Raw genomic sequence first — 14,632 nt, forward strand, 5'->3', positions numbered from 1 at the left:
CATAAGAATTCAGACTATTTGCTATAAAATTCTTAAATTGAGCTCAGGTGCATCCTGTTTCGATTGATAAACGTTGAGATGTTTTTACAACTTGGAGTTCACCTGTGGTCAATTCAATTGATTGGACATGATTTGGAAAGGCACACACCTGTCTATATAAAGGTCCCACAGTTGACAGTGCAGGTCAGAGCAAAAACCAAGCCATGAGGTTGAAGGAATTGCCCGTAGAGCTCAGAGACAGGATTGTGTTGAGGCACAGATCTGGGGAAGGGTAGGAAAAAATGTCTTCAGCTTTGAATGTCCCCAAGCACACAGTGGCCGCCATCATTCTTAAATGGAAGAAGTTTGGAACTACCAAGACACTTCCTAGAACTGAGCAATCAGGGGAGAAAGGCCTTGGTCAGGGAGGTGACCAAGAATCTGATGGTTACTCTGACAGAGCTCCTCTGTGGACATGGGGGAACCTTCCAGAAGGACAACCATCTCTGTGGCCAGACGGAAGCCACTCCTCAGTAAAAGGCACATTACAGCCCATTTGGAGTTTGCCAAAAGGCACAGAAAGGTTTCAGACCTTGAGAAACAAGATTCTCTGGTCTGATAAAACCAAGAATGAACTATTTGGCCTGAATGCCAAGCATCACGTCTGGAGGAAACCTGGCACCATCCCTACGATGAAGAATGGTGGTGGCAGCATCATGCACTGGGGATGTTGTTCAGCAGCAGGGACTGGGAGACTAGTCAGGATCGAGGGAAAGATGAGCGGAGCAAAGTACAGAGAGATCCTTGATGAATTCCTTCTCCAGAGCACTCTGGTACCTCAGACTGGGTCGAAGGTTCACATTCCAACAGGACAACAATCCTAAGCACACAGCCAAGACAACGCAGGAGTGGCTTCACGACAAGTCTCTGAATGTCCTGGAGTGGCCCAGCCAGAGTCCGGACTTGAACCGGATCAAACATCTCTGGAGACCTGAAAATAGCTGTGCAGCGACATTCCCCATCCAACCTGACAGAGCTTGAGAGGATCAGCAGAGAAGAATGGGAGAAACTCTCCAAATACAGGTGTGACAAGCTTGTAGCGTCATACCCAAGAAGACTCGAGGCTGTAATCACTGCCAAAGGTGCTTCAACAAAGTACTGAGTAAAGGGTCTTATTACTTATTGTAAATGTGATTTCAGTTGATTTTTAGTACATTTCTGAAAATGTCTAAAAACTAGTTTATGCTTTGTCATTATGGGGTATTGTGTATAGATTGAGGGGAGAAAAACAATTGAATACATTTTATAAGGCTGTAACGTAACAAAATGTGTAAAAAGTCAAGGGGCCTGAACGCACTGTGTGTTTAATGAGTCTAATGATATTTGATGCAGGTGGAATGTGAACAGGAGCCACGTGTTCAAGCATGAATTATATTTGGTCTAAAGAAACAAAAATCTGATCACAAAAAACATTCCTTTTGAATGACATTTATTTAAATAGGACATTTTGTTTGTAAGAATGGTTATAATACACGAAAGCAACTCTGTGTCTGAACTTCCCGTTTCACAGAAAGTATCAGAAACAAAGAGATAAAAAATAGTATTTTCAGATGATTCACACTTTGGTGAAAGAGAAGTCTTTGTTTCCGTCTTGTCAGCCACATCAATGTCAAATGCCAGAGTCTCGTCTTTCTCGAGGGCTACAGTGCATTGAGAAATGTATTCCAACAAACACTGGACTGAGGACAGCACTGTGACTAGTCCACTTCTCTGGGCTCGTTTTGGACCTTGTAAGCTCGTATAAAACTGGAAAGTGTTATGAAGGTAAAATGGCATCATGTTACCATGTTGGTACAACCCAGGCTGCTTTCCAAATGACAACCTATCTCCTATAGGTGCTCCACTCCCCATTGGTCTGTGGTCAAAAGTAGTGCACTATATATAGGGAATAGGGTGACATTTCAGACTAGCAACCAGTGTAAACGCCACTCTCATAGTCTAGATGCCAAAGCTTTACAACAACAGACATCTCAAAAACATCAGCGCTGCTTTATGCTCAGTCCTTATATATATATATATATATTAAATGCAGTTGGTCGGACAAGACTCGTTCCTTAAAGCCCACGAAGCAGTTTGTATAGCTCAACTGGATGGTGCTATCGAAAACAATACTCCTTTACACAACAGATAAAGAAAGGAGGCGGGGGGGTTATGGGGTACGTCTTGTCAGCCAGGTCTGTCACAGTTCCTACTTCTTTAGGGGACTAGGACCAGGTCATGTAGTCATGCTGACTGACTCAAGTTTAAAACAGCCCTTTAATGGAATTACATACCGCCTGCCAGGTTACCACGGTGCCCTACCGCCTGCCAGGTTACCACGGTGCCCTACCGCCTGCCAGGTTACCACGGTGCCCTACCGCCTGCCAGGTTACCACGGTGCCCTACCGCCTGCCAGGTTACCACGGTGCCCTACCGCCTGCCAGGTTACCACGGTGCCCTACCGCCTGCCAGGTTACCACGGTGCCCTACCGCCTGCCAGGTTACCACGGTGCCCTACCGCCTGCCAGGTTACCACGGTGCCCTACCGCCTGCCTCCCAGGTTACCACGGTGCCCTACCGCCTCCCAGGTTACCAAGGTGCCCTACCGCCTCCCAGGTTACCAAGGTGCAAACAAAAAACCATGAGGAAAAGCTCAAGTCTGAAAAAAGAAATACATTTGTTTATTTTTTTTTTAAATGAGTGAATGTCACTCAATTTGGCTCTCATGAAACAGTTGGTAGTGTGCTATCTGGAAATGACAACTTCTAAGGAGAAACAGGAGGAGGGGTGGTGATGGAAGAACAAAAACAAGAGGGAAGGAGGAGGGGTTAGAACAAACAGGACATTACCTTCATCCCAAACGGCACTCTATTCCCTATATAATGCTTTACTATTGACCAGGGCCCATAGTGTACTATATAGAGAATATGGAGCCACTTAGGACACAGCGGAGTCCTTTCCAAGTCATTCTCTGTTCATTTCTCAAAACACCCTCAGGTGCAATTAGCTGATAACCTCTGAAGGTTGCAAGGTCAATTCCAACTATGAATAAATCAATGTATTACCTGAACTACAGTCTGGCTTGCTGTTAAAAAGAAGAAGATGATGATGGTTTGTTCTTTAGTCTCATTCTCTCATCTAATGCTATCCTTTTAGGTGGATTTAGTTTTTGTCAGAATTGCTTTCAAAAAGCTACTACAACCCGGTCAGAGTTTCATCACTCGTTCAACAGCTTCCAAACCCTCACAAAGAATACATGTTCTTTTAAAGCAGGAGCGAACTTGTCTTCTACACAGCAACTATATTGAATATTTGAAAAAAAAAGAATAAATATTTTTCAAAAGAAAAGACAAATGAAAGAAAACGTCCACACTTGCTGTTCCATGCATATGCGTTATTTACAAACTGAAAAACATGTTTCCTTTTTCCTGCACTCCCTATGGTCTCCCCCCTGCCAACCCACATGGTTCAGCACCTTTACAATCAGCAAATCAACATTCAAAAAACCCTACATGTGATCTAACCACATTTAATGAACATGGCTTGAACAGTTGGACTGTGTTGAGCACAAACCCATGTCCCACACAAGGGTACTTTAAAAAGTAAACAGATAAAATACATTGCTGGGAAACTGAACAGTGGGGGGGGGTGATGATGATGTTACTATAGTGACCAATTGAGAGAAGCGGGGGGAGTTCTTTTTTTTTTGTCCTCACAATCCAATCTGCTACAAACAATACTGTTGTACGATTAATGTTTGAAATATTCTACTTTTTTTTATTTTTTATTATTTTGATATAATTTATTTTAAACTTTTTCCATTAAACAAAACCCAAGAGGAGGAGGAAAAAAAATGCAATATTGGGAAGATCAGCAACAACCTGCCCCCGTGGCATTGCATCAACGCTCTAGTCTGTAGAGGTTTCTCTTTCAGTAAAGAGTCTTAATCTTCTATGTATTCCCAGAGGTCCTTCTCATAGCCCTCATGCACATGTTGCAGCAGCACCCGACGTCGACTCTCACAGTATCTGGAGGACAGGAAACAGGAAACAGTGAGGAGGAGAGGAAGGCTCATTTTAAAAATCAGTCTGGTCTCATTCTGATATTTTTTTATTTTACCTTTATTTAACTAGGCAAATCAGTTAAGAACAAATTCTTATTATCAATGACGGCCTAGGAACAGTGGGTTAACTGCCTGCTCAGGGGCAGAACGACAGATTTGTACCTTGTCAGCTCAGGGGTTTGAACTTGCAACCTTCCGGTTACTAGTCCAACACTCTAACCACTAGGCTACCCTGCTGTAGCAACCTATAATGCTGTAGCGTTGCCAACTAATCCACACTTGGCTTTGACAACAGAGACGAATAAAAATAATAGCTGATCAATGACATCAAGCCTCATAGTAGACATGTTTACAATCCTCCTCCCAACATTGCCATTGAAATGGCATAGTACAAAAAGACAAATCTGGTATCATTTCATAGATATACTGATCTATTAAATCATCTATCCTGTTGCAGACCAACCTGTCGTAATAAAGACATCTATACCAGGTATAGAACTCAGCTGTACTTCCTGTCATAATAAAGACATCTATACCAGGTATAGAACTCAGCTGTACTTCCTGTCGTAATAAAGACATCTATATCAGGTATAGAACTCAGCTGTACTTCCTGTCATAAAGACATCTATACCAGGTATAGAACTCAGCTGTACTTCCTGTCATAAAGACATCTATACCAGGTATAGAACTCAGCTGTATCTTCCAGGTATAGAACTCAGCTGTAATAAAGACATCTATACCAGGTATAGAACTCAGCTGTACTTCCTGTCATAAAGACATCTATACCAGGTATAGAACTCAGCTGTACTTCCTGTCGTAATAAAGACATCTATACCAGGTATAGAACTCAGCTGTACTTCCTGTCGTAATAAAGACATCTATACCAGGTATAGAACTCAGCTGTACTTCCTGTCATAAAGACATCTATACCAGGTATAGAACTCAGCTGTACTTCCTGTCGTAATAAAGACATCTATACCAGGTATAGAACTCAGCTGTACTTCCTGTCGTAATAAAGACATCTATACCAGGTATAGAACTCAGCTGTACTTCCTGTACTTCCTGTAATAAAGACATCTATACCAGGTATAGAACTCAGCTGTACTTCCTGTCATAAAGACATCTATACCAGGTATAGAACTCAGCTGTACTTCCTGTCATATAAAGACATCTATACCAGGTATAGAACTCAGCTGTAAAGACTTCCTGTCATAATAAAGACATCTATACCAGGTATAGAACTCAGCTGTACTTCCTGTCTGTAAAGACATCTATCCTGTCTGTACTTCCTGTATAATAAAGACATCTATACCAGGTATAGAACTCAGCTGTACTTCCTGTCATAATAAAGACATCTATACCAGGTATAGAACTCAGCTGTACTTCCTGTCATAATAAAGACATCTATACCAGGTATAGAACTCAGCTGTACTTCCTGTCATAATAAAGACATCTATACCAGGTATAGAACTCAGCTGTACTTCCTGTCATAATAAAGACATCTATACCAGGTATAGAACTCAGCTGTACTTCCTGTCATAAAGACATCTATACCAGGTATAGAACTCAGCTGTACTTCCTGTCATAAAGACATCTATACCAGGTATAGAACTCAGCTGTACTTCCTGTCATAAAGACATCTATATCAGGTATAGAACTCAGCTGTACTTCCTGTCATAATAAAGACATCTATACCAGGTATAGAACTCAGCTGTACTTCCTGTCATAATAAAGACATCTATACCAGGTATAGAACTCAGCTGTACTTCCTGTCATAATAAAGACATCTATACCAGGTATAGAACTCAGCTGTACTTCCTGTCATAATAAAGACATCTATACCAGGTATAGAACTCAGCTGTACTTCCTGTCGTAATAAAGACATAATAAAGACATCTATACCAGGTATAGAACTCAGCTGTACTTCCTGTCATAATAAAGACATCTATACCAGGTATAGAACTCAGCTGTACTTCCTGTCATAATAAAGACATCTATATCAGGTATAGAACTCAGCTGTACTTCCTGTCATAATAAAGACATCTATACCAGGTATAGAACTCAGCTGTACTTCCTGTCATAATAAAGACATCTATACCAGGTATAGAACTCAGCTGTACTTCCTATCATAATAAAGACATCTATAGCAGGTATTGAACTCACCTGTACTTGTCCTGTACTTTCTGTTTGATGTCCTGCAGAGAGTCCTGGGAGATGTCCCGCTCTAGATATCCAGACAGAACCTCCGTAGCGTTCTCCAAGTCAGCCTGATTGTTCTAAAAGAGGACCGCTTGGGTTCAGTCATAGCATATACACTGAATGTACAAAACATTAAGAACACCTGCTCTTTCTGTGACAGGCTGACCAGGCGAAAGATTGTCAGTATAGATGAAGGGGAGGAGTCAGGTTAAAGAAGGATTTTTAAGACCTGAGACATGGATTGCGCGTATGTGTGCAATTGAGTGTGAATGAGAAAGACTAAATATGTACGTGCCTTTGAACGGGGTATGGTAGTAGGTGCCATGCGCACCAGTTTGAGTGTGTCAAGAACTGCAATGCTGCTGGGTTTCGTAAACTCCGTGTATAGTATAGGGCCACTACTTTAGAGAGGAGACCTAGACTTGTAGCCCTCACTTCTCTACCCCCCTCCCTTCCTTCTCCATTCTCTACCCCCTCTCCATTCTCCACCCCCTCTCCATTCTCCCCTCTCCATTCTCCACCCCCCTCTCCATTCTCCCCCCTCTCCCTTCTCCACCCCCCCCCATTCTCCACCCCCTCTTTTTCAGGTTCTCTACCCTCCCTCACCTCAAAGATGGGACTGTTTGTTCTTTTTCAGGTAGTAGAAGGGTTAGGACTATAGCTGTGAAAAGTTACCTCAAAGATGATGGACTGGTTGTTCTTCTTGAGGTAGAAGGCGAAGACGTAGGTGAACATGAGAGTGGAGCGACACTGACACAGCACGTCCACGGCCTTCTTCAGGAACTGCACCTCGATCCAGGACATGTTGTGATGCTGCATCTCCTCCATCTTGGCCTTGACCCCGGCGTACAGCTTGTGCTCGAAGCGCAGCGACTGCATGTGGTTCATGTAACGGTTGCAGTAGAACAGGTACCTCTGCAGGGCTGCCCTGGACCGCTGGAGGAGGAGGAGGGACAATGCCTGGCTCTTAAAATTAGAACAATCATCAAGCTTGGGTGAATATGTTTATCATTATACATGCTTGTCATCACTAGTATAACCACTACTAGCGCCACCACCGCTACTAGCATTACCGCCGCTACTAGCATAACCGCCGCTACTAGTATAACCGCCACCACCACCGCTACTGGCATAACCACCGCTACTAGCATAACCACCACCACTAGCATAACCGCCACCACCACCGCTACTGGCATAACCACCGCTACTAGCATAACCACCACCACCACTAGCATAACCACCGCTACTAGCATAACCACCGCCACTAGCATAACCACCGCCACTAGCATAACCACCGCCACTAGCATAACCACCGCCACTAGCATAACCACCGCCGCCACCACCACTACTAGCATAACCACCACCACTAGCATAACCACCGCCACTAGCATAACCACCGCCGCCACCACCACTACTAGCATAACCACCACCACTAGCATAACCACCGCCACCACCGCTACTAGCATAACCGCACCTACTAGCATCACCGCACCTACTAGCATCACCGCACCTACTAGCATCACCGCACCTACTAGCATAACCACCCCTACTAGCATAACCACCGCCACCCCCGCTAGCAGCACAACCACCACCACTAGCAGCACACCCACCACCACTAGCAGCACACCCACCACCACTAGCAGCACACCCACCACCACTAGCAGCACACCCACCACCACTAGCAGCACACCCACCACCACTAGCAGCACACCCACCACTAGCAGCACACCCACCACTAGCAGCACACCCACCACCACTAGCAGCACACCCACCACCACTAGCAGCACACCCACCACCACTAGCAGCACAACCACCACTAGCAGCACACCACCACTAGCAGCAACCCACCACCACCACTAGCAGCACACCCCCGCTAGCAGCACAACCACCACCACTAGCAGCACACCCACCACCACTAGCAGCACACCCACCACCACTAGCAGCACACCCACCACCACTAGCAGCACACCCACCACCACTAGCAGCACACCCACCACCACTAGCAGCACACCCACCACCACTAGCAGCACACCCACCACCACTAGCAGCACACCCACCACCACTACAGCACACCCACCACCACTAGCAGCACACCCACCACCACTAGCAGCACACCCACCACCACTAGCAGCACACCCACCACCACTAGCAGCACACCCACCACCACTAGCAGCACACCCACCACCACTAGCAGCACACCCACCACCACTAGCAGCACACCCACCACCACTAGCAGCACACCCACCACCACTAGCAGCACACCCACCACCACTAGCAGCACACCCACCACTAGCAGCACACCCACCACTAGCAGCACACCCACCACTAGCAGCACACCCACCACTAGCCTCACGACGCCAGGACAGCGGAGTCAATCACCACCTTCCGGAGACACCTGAAACCCCACCTCTTTAAGGAATACCTAGGATAGGATAAAGTAATCCTTCTCACCCCCCCCCTTAAAAGATTTAGATGCACTATTGTAAAGTGGCTGTTCCAATGGATGTCATAAGGTGAACGCACCAATTTGTAAGTCGCTCTGGATAAGAGCGTCTGCTAAATGACTTAAATGTAATGTAATGTAGCAGCACACCCACCACTAGCAGCACACCCACCCACCCATCACTAGCAGCACACCCACCCACCCATCACTAGCAGCACACCCACCACCACGAGCAGCACACCCACCCACCCACCCATCACTAGCAGCACACCCACCCACCCACCCATCACTAGCAGCACACCCACCCACCCATCCATCACTAGCAGCACACCCACCCACCCATCCATCACTAGCAGCACACCCACCCACCACTAGCAGCACACCCACCACCACTAGCAGCAGCACACCCACCCATCACTAGCAGCACACCCACCCACCACTAGCAGCACACCCACCCACCCACCACCACTAGCAGCACACCCACCCACCACTAGCAGCACACCCACCCACCACTAGCAGCACACCCACCACCACTAGCAGCACACCCAGCACCACCCACCAACCCACCACCACTAGCAGCACACCCACCACACCCACCCACCACTAGCAGCACACCCACCCACCCACCCACACCCACCCACCCACCCACCCACCACTAGCAGCACACCCACCCACCCACCCACTAGCAGCACACCCACCCACCCACCCACCACTAGCAGCACACCCACCCACCCACCACTAGCAGCACACCCACCCACCCACCACTAGCAGCACACCCACCCACCCACCACTAGCAGCACACCCACCCACCAACCACTAGCAGCACACCCACCCACCCACCACTAGCAGCACACCCACCCACCCACCACTAGCAGCACACCCACCCACCCACCACTAGCAGCACACCCACCCACCACCACTAGCAGCACACCCACCCACCACTAGTAAACCATAACTAGCATCACTAGCACACCCAAAACTAGCAGCACCACCACTAGAACACCATAACTGGCATCACTAGCACCACTAGCACACAGTAACTAGCAGCAACCACCACCACCACTAGAACACAGTAACTAGCAGCACCACCACCACCACCACTAGAACACAATAACTAGCAGCAGCACCACCACCACTAGAACACAATAACTAGCAGCACCACCACCACCACTAGAACACAGTAACTAGTAGCAGCACCACCACCACCACCACCACTAGCACACAGTAACTAGCAGCACCACCACCACCACTAGAACACAATAACTAGCAGCACCACCACCACCACCACTAGAACACAGTAACTAGCAGCACCACCACCACTAGAACACAGTAACTAGCAGCACCACCACTACCACTAGAACACCATAACTAGTAGCAGCAGCACCACCACCACTAGAACACAGTAACTAGCAGCACCACCACCACCACTAGAACACCATAACTAGCAGCAGCACCACCACCACTAGAACACAATAACTAGCAGCACCACCACCACTAGAACACAGTAACTAGCAGCAGCACCACCACCACTAGAACTAGCAGCACCACCACCACTAGAACACAGTAACTAGCAGCACCACCACCACCACCACTAGCAGCACCACCACACAGTAACTAGCAGCAGCACCACCACCACCACTAGAACACAATAACTAGCAGCAGCACCACCACCACTAGAACACAATAACTAGCAGCACCACCACCACTAGAACACCACTAGCAGCACCACCACCACTAGAACACAGTAACTAGCAGCACCACCACCACTAGCAGCACACCACCACCACCACCACTAGAACACCATAACTAGCAGCAGCACCACCACCACCACTAGAACACAGTAACTAGCAGCACCACCACCACCACCACTAGCAGCAGCACCACCACACCACTAGCAGCACACCCACCACTAGACCCACTAACAGCAGCACCACCACCACTAGAACACCATAACTAGCAGCACCACCACCACTAGAACACAGTAACCAGCAGCAGCACCACCACCACCACTAGAACACACTAGCAGCACCACCACCACTACTAGCAGCACCACCACCACTAGAACACAATAACTAGCAGCACCACCACCACTAGAACACAGTAACAGCAGCACCACCACCACACACCACTAGCAGCAGCACCACACCACTAGAACACCATAACTAGCAGCAGCACCACCACCACTAGAACACCATAACTAGCAGCACCACCACCACTAGAACACCATAACTAGCAGCACCACCACCACTAGAACACCATAACTAGCAGCAGCACCACCACCACCACTAGCAGCAGAACACTAACCTAGCAGCAGCACCACCACCACTAGAACACCATAACTAGCAGCACCACCACCACTAGAACACCATAACTAGCAGCACCACCACCACTAGAACACCATAACTAGCATCACCACCACCACTAGAACACAGAAACATAACTAGCAGCACCACCACCACTAGAACACAGTAACTAGCAGCAGCACCACCACCACTAGAACACCATAACTAGCAGCAGCACCACCACCACTAGAACACATAACTAGCAGCACCACCACCACTAGAACACAGTAAAGCAGCACCACCACCACTAGAACACAATAACTAGCAGCACCACCACCACTAGAACACAATAACTAGCAGCACCACCACCACTAGAACACCATAACTAGCAGCACCACCACCACTAGAACACACATAACTAGCAGCAGCACCACCACCACTAGAACACAGTAACTAGCAGCACCACCACCACTAGAACACATAACTAGCAGCACCACCACCACTAGAACACCACTAGAACACCATAACAGCAGCACCACCACCACTAGAACACCATAACTAGCAGCACCACCACCACTAGAACACCATAACTAGCAGCAGCACCACCACCACTAGAACACCATAACTAGCAGCACCACCACCACTAGAACACAATAACTAGCAGCACCACCACCACTAGAACACCATAACTAGCAGCAGCACCACCACCACATAACTAGCAGCAGCACCACCACTAGAACACATAACTAGCAGCAGCACCACCACTAGAACACATAACTAGCAGCAGCACCACCACCACAATAACTAGCAGAACACCACTAGAACACCATAACTAGCAGCACCACCACCACTAGAACACCATAACTAGCAGCAGCACCACCACCACTAGAAACCATAACTAGCAGCACCACCACCACTAGAACACATAACTAGCAGCACCACCACCACTAGAACACCATAACTAGCAGCAGCACCACCACTAGAACACCATAACAGCAGCACCACCACCACCACTAGAACACAGTAACTAGCACCACCACCACCACTAGAACACAATAACTAGCAGCACCACCACCACTAGAACACAGTAACTAGCAGCACCACCACCACTAGAACACCATAACTAGCAGCACCACCACCACTAGAACACCATAACTAGCAGCAGCACCACCACCACTAGAACACAGTAACTAGCAGCACCACCACCACCACTAGAACACAGTAACTAGCACCACAACCACCACTAGAACACCATAACTAGCAGCAGCACCACCACTAGAACACCATAACTAGCAGCAGCACCACCACTAGAACACAATAACTAGCAGCAGCACCACCACCACTAGAACACAGTAACTAGCAGCAGCACCACCACCACTAGAACACAGTAACTAGCACCACAACCACCACTAGAACACCATAACTAGCAGCAGCACCACCACTAGAACACAGTAACTAGGAGCAGCACCACCACTAGAACACCATAACTAGCAGCAGCACCACCACTAGAACACCATAACTAGCAGCAGCACCACCACTAGAACACCATAACTAGCAGCAGCACCACCACTAGAACACCATAACTAGCAGCACCACCACCACTAGAACACCATAACTAGCAGCACCACCACCACCACCACTAGAACACCATAACTAGCAGCACCACCACCACCACCACTAGAACACCATAACTAGCAGCACCACCACCACTAGAACACAGTAACTAGCAGCACCACCACCACCACTAGAACACAGTAACTAGCAGCACCACCACTAGAACACAGTAACTAGCAGCACCACCACTAGAACACCATAACTAGCAGCAGCACCACCACCACTAGAACACCATAACTAGCAGCAGCACAACCACCACTAGAACACCATAACTAGCAGCAGCACCACCACTAGAACACCATAACTAGCAGCAGCACCACCACCACTAGAACACCATAACTAGCAGCAGCACAACCACCACTAGAACACCATAACTAGCAGCAGCACCACCACTAGAACACCATAACTAGCAGCAGCACCACCACCACTAGAACACCATAACTAGCAGCAGCACAACCACCACTAGAACACCATAACTAGCAGCAGCACCACCACTAGAACACCATAACTAGCAGCAGCACCACCACCACTAGAACACCATAACTAGCAGCAGCACAACCACCACTAGAACACCATAACTAGCAGCAGCACCACCACTAGAACACCATAACTAGCAGCAGCACCACCACCACTAGAACACCATAACTAGCAGCAGCACCACCACTAGAACACCATAACTAGCAGCACCACCACCACCACCACTAGAACACCATAACTAGCAGCACCACCACCACCACCACTAGAACACCATAACTAGCAGCACCACCACCACCACCACTAGAACACCATAACTAGCAGCACCACCACCACCACCACTAGAACACAGTAACTAGCAGCACCACCACCACCACTAGAACACAGTAACTAGCAGCACCACCACTAGAACACAGTAACTAGCAGCACCACCACTAGAACACCATAACTAGCAGCAGCACCACCACCACTAGAACACCATAACTAGCAGCAGCACAACCACCACTAGAACACCATAACTAGCAGCAGCACCACCACTAGAACACCATAACTAGCAGCAGCACCACCACCACTAGAACACCATAACTAGCAGCAGCACAACCACCACTAGAACACCATAACTAGCAGCAGCACCACCACTAGAACACCATAACTAGCAGCAGCACCACCACCACTAGAACACCATAACTAGCAGCAGCACAACCACCACTAGAACACCATAACTAGCAGCAGCACCACCACTAGAACACCATAACTAGCAGCAGCACCACCACCACTAGAACACCATAACTAGCAGCAACACAACCACCACTAGAACACCATAACTAGCAGCAGCACCACCACCACTAGAACACCATAACTAGCAGCAGCACCACCACTAGAACACCATAACTAGCAGCAGCACCACCACCACTAGAACACAATAACTAGCAGCAGCACCACCACCACTAGAACACAATAACTAGCAGCAGCACCACCACCACTAGAACACCATAACTAACAGCACCACCACCACCACCACCACTAGAACACAATAACTAGCAGCAGCACCACCACCACCACTAGAACACAATAACAAAATTTACTGTGTGCCTGACAAGTAATTTTTCAAACAGTTGTTTACAGACACATTATTTCACTTATAATTCACTGTATCACAATTCCAGTGGGTCAGAAGTTTATAGGCTAATTGACATCATTTGAGTCAATTGGAGCTGTACTTGTGGATGTATTTCAAGGCCTACCTTCAAACTCAGTGCTTAACATCATGGGAAACTCAAAATAAATCAGCCAAGACCTCATAAAATAATATCAGCCAAGATCTCCACAAGTCTGGTTCATCCTTGGGAACAATTTCCAAACACCTTAAGGTGCCACATTCATCTGTACAAACAATAGTACGCAACTATAAACACCATGGGACCACTCAGCCGTCATAGTGCTCATGAAGGAGACGCGTTCTGTCTCCTAGAGATGAACGTACTTTGGTGCGAAAAATGCAAATCAATCCCAGAACAACAGCAAAGGACCTTGTGAAGA

At 47.6% G+C, this 14,632-nt stretch overlaps 1 protein-coding gene across 2 annotated transcripts in view; it reads right to left on the reverse strand.

Moving 5' to 3' along the window:
• Positions 1 to 2,671: 2,671 nt before the first annotated feature.
• Positions 2,672 to 14,632, reverse strand: part of LOC124019740 (E3 ubiquitin-protein ligase arih1) — a 30,365-nt gene continuing 18,404 nt past the window's right edge. For both annotated transcript variants that reach the window (XM_046335160.1, XM_046335159.1), the window contains exons 12-14: positions 6,956 to 7,216; positions 6,245 to 6,357; positions 2,672 to 4,046 (exon numbers count right to left, since the gene is read on the reverse strand). In XM_046335160.1, the coding sequence (XP_046191116.1) occupies positions 3,962 to 4,046; positions 6,245 to 6,357; positions 6,956 to 7,216 (459 nt within the window). In that variant the 3' untranslated portion in view covers positions 2,672 to 3,961. The remainder of the gene's footprint in view (positions 4,047 to 6,244; positions 6,358 to 6,955; positions 7,217 to 14,632) is intronic.

The sequence above is a fragment of the Oncorhynchus gorbuscha genome, unplaced genomic scaffold (genome assembly GCF_021184085.1).
Source record: "Oncorhynchus gorbuscha isolate QuinsamMale2020 ecotype Even-year unplaced genomic scaffold, OgorEven_v1.0 Un_scaffold_662, whole genome shotgun sequence".
In the NCBI taxonomy this organism is placed as follows: domain Eukaryota; kingdom Metazoa; phylum Chordata; class Actinopteri; order Salmoniformes; family Salmonidae; genus Oncorhynchus; species Oncorhynchus gorbuscha.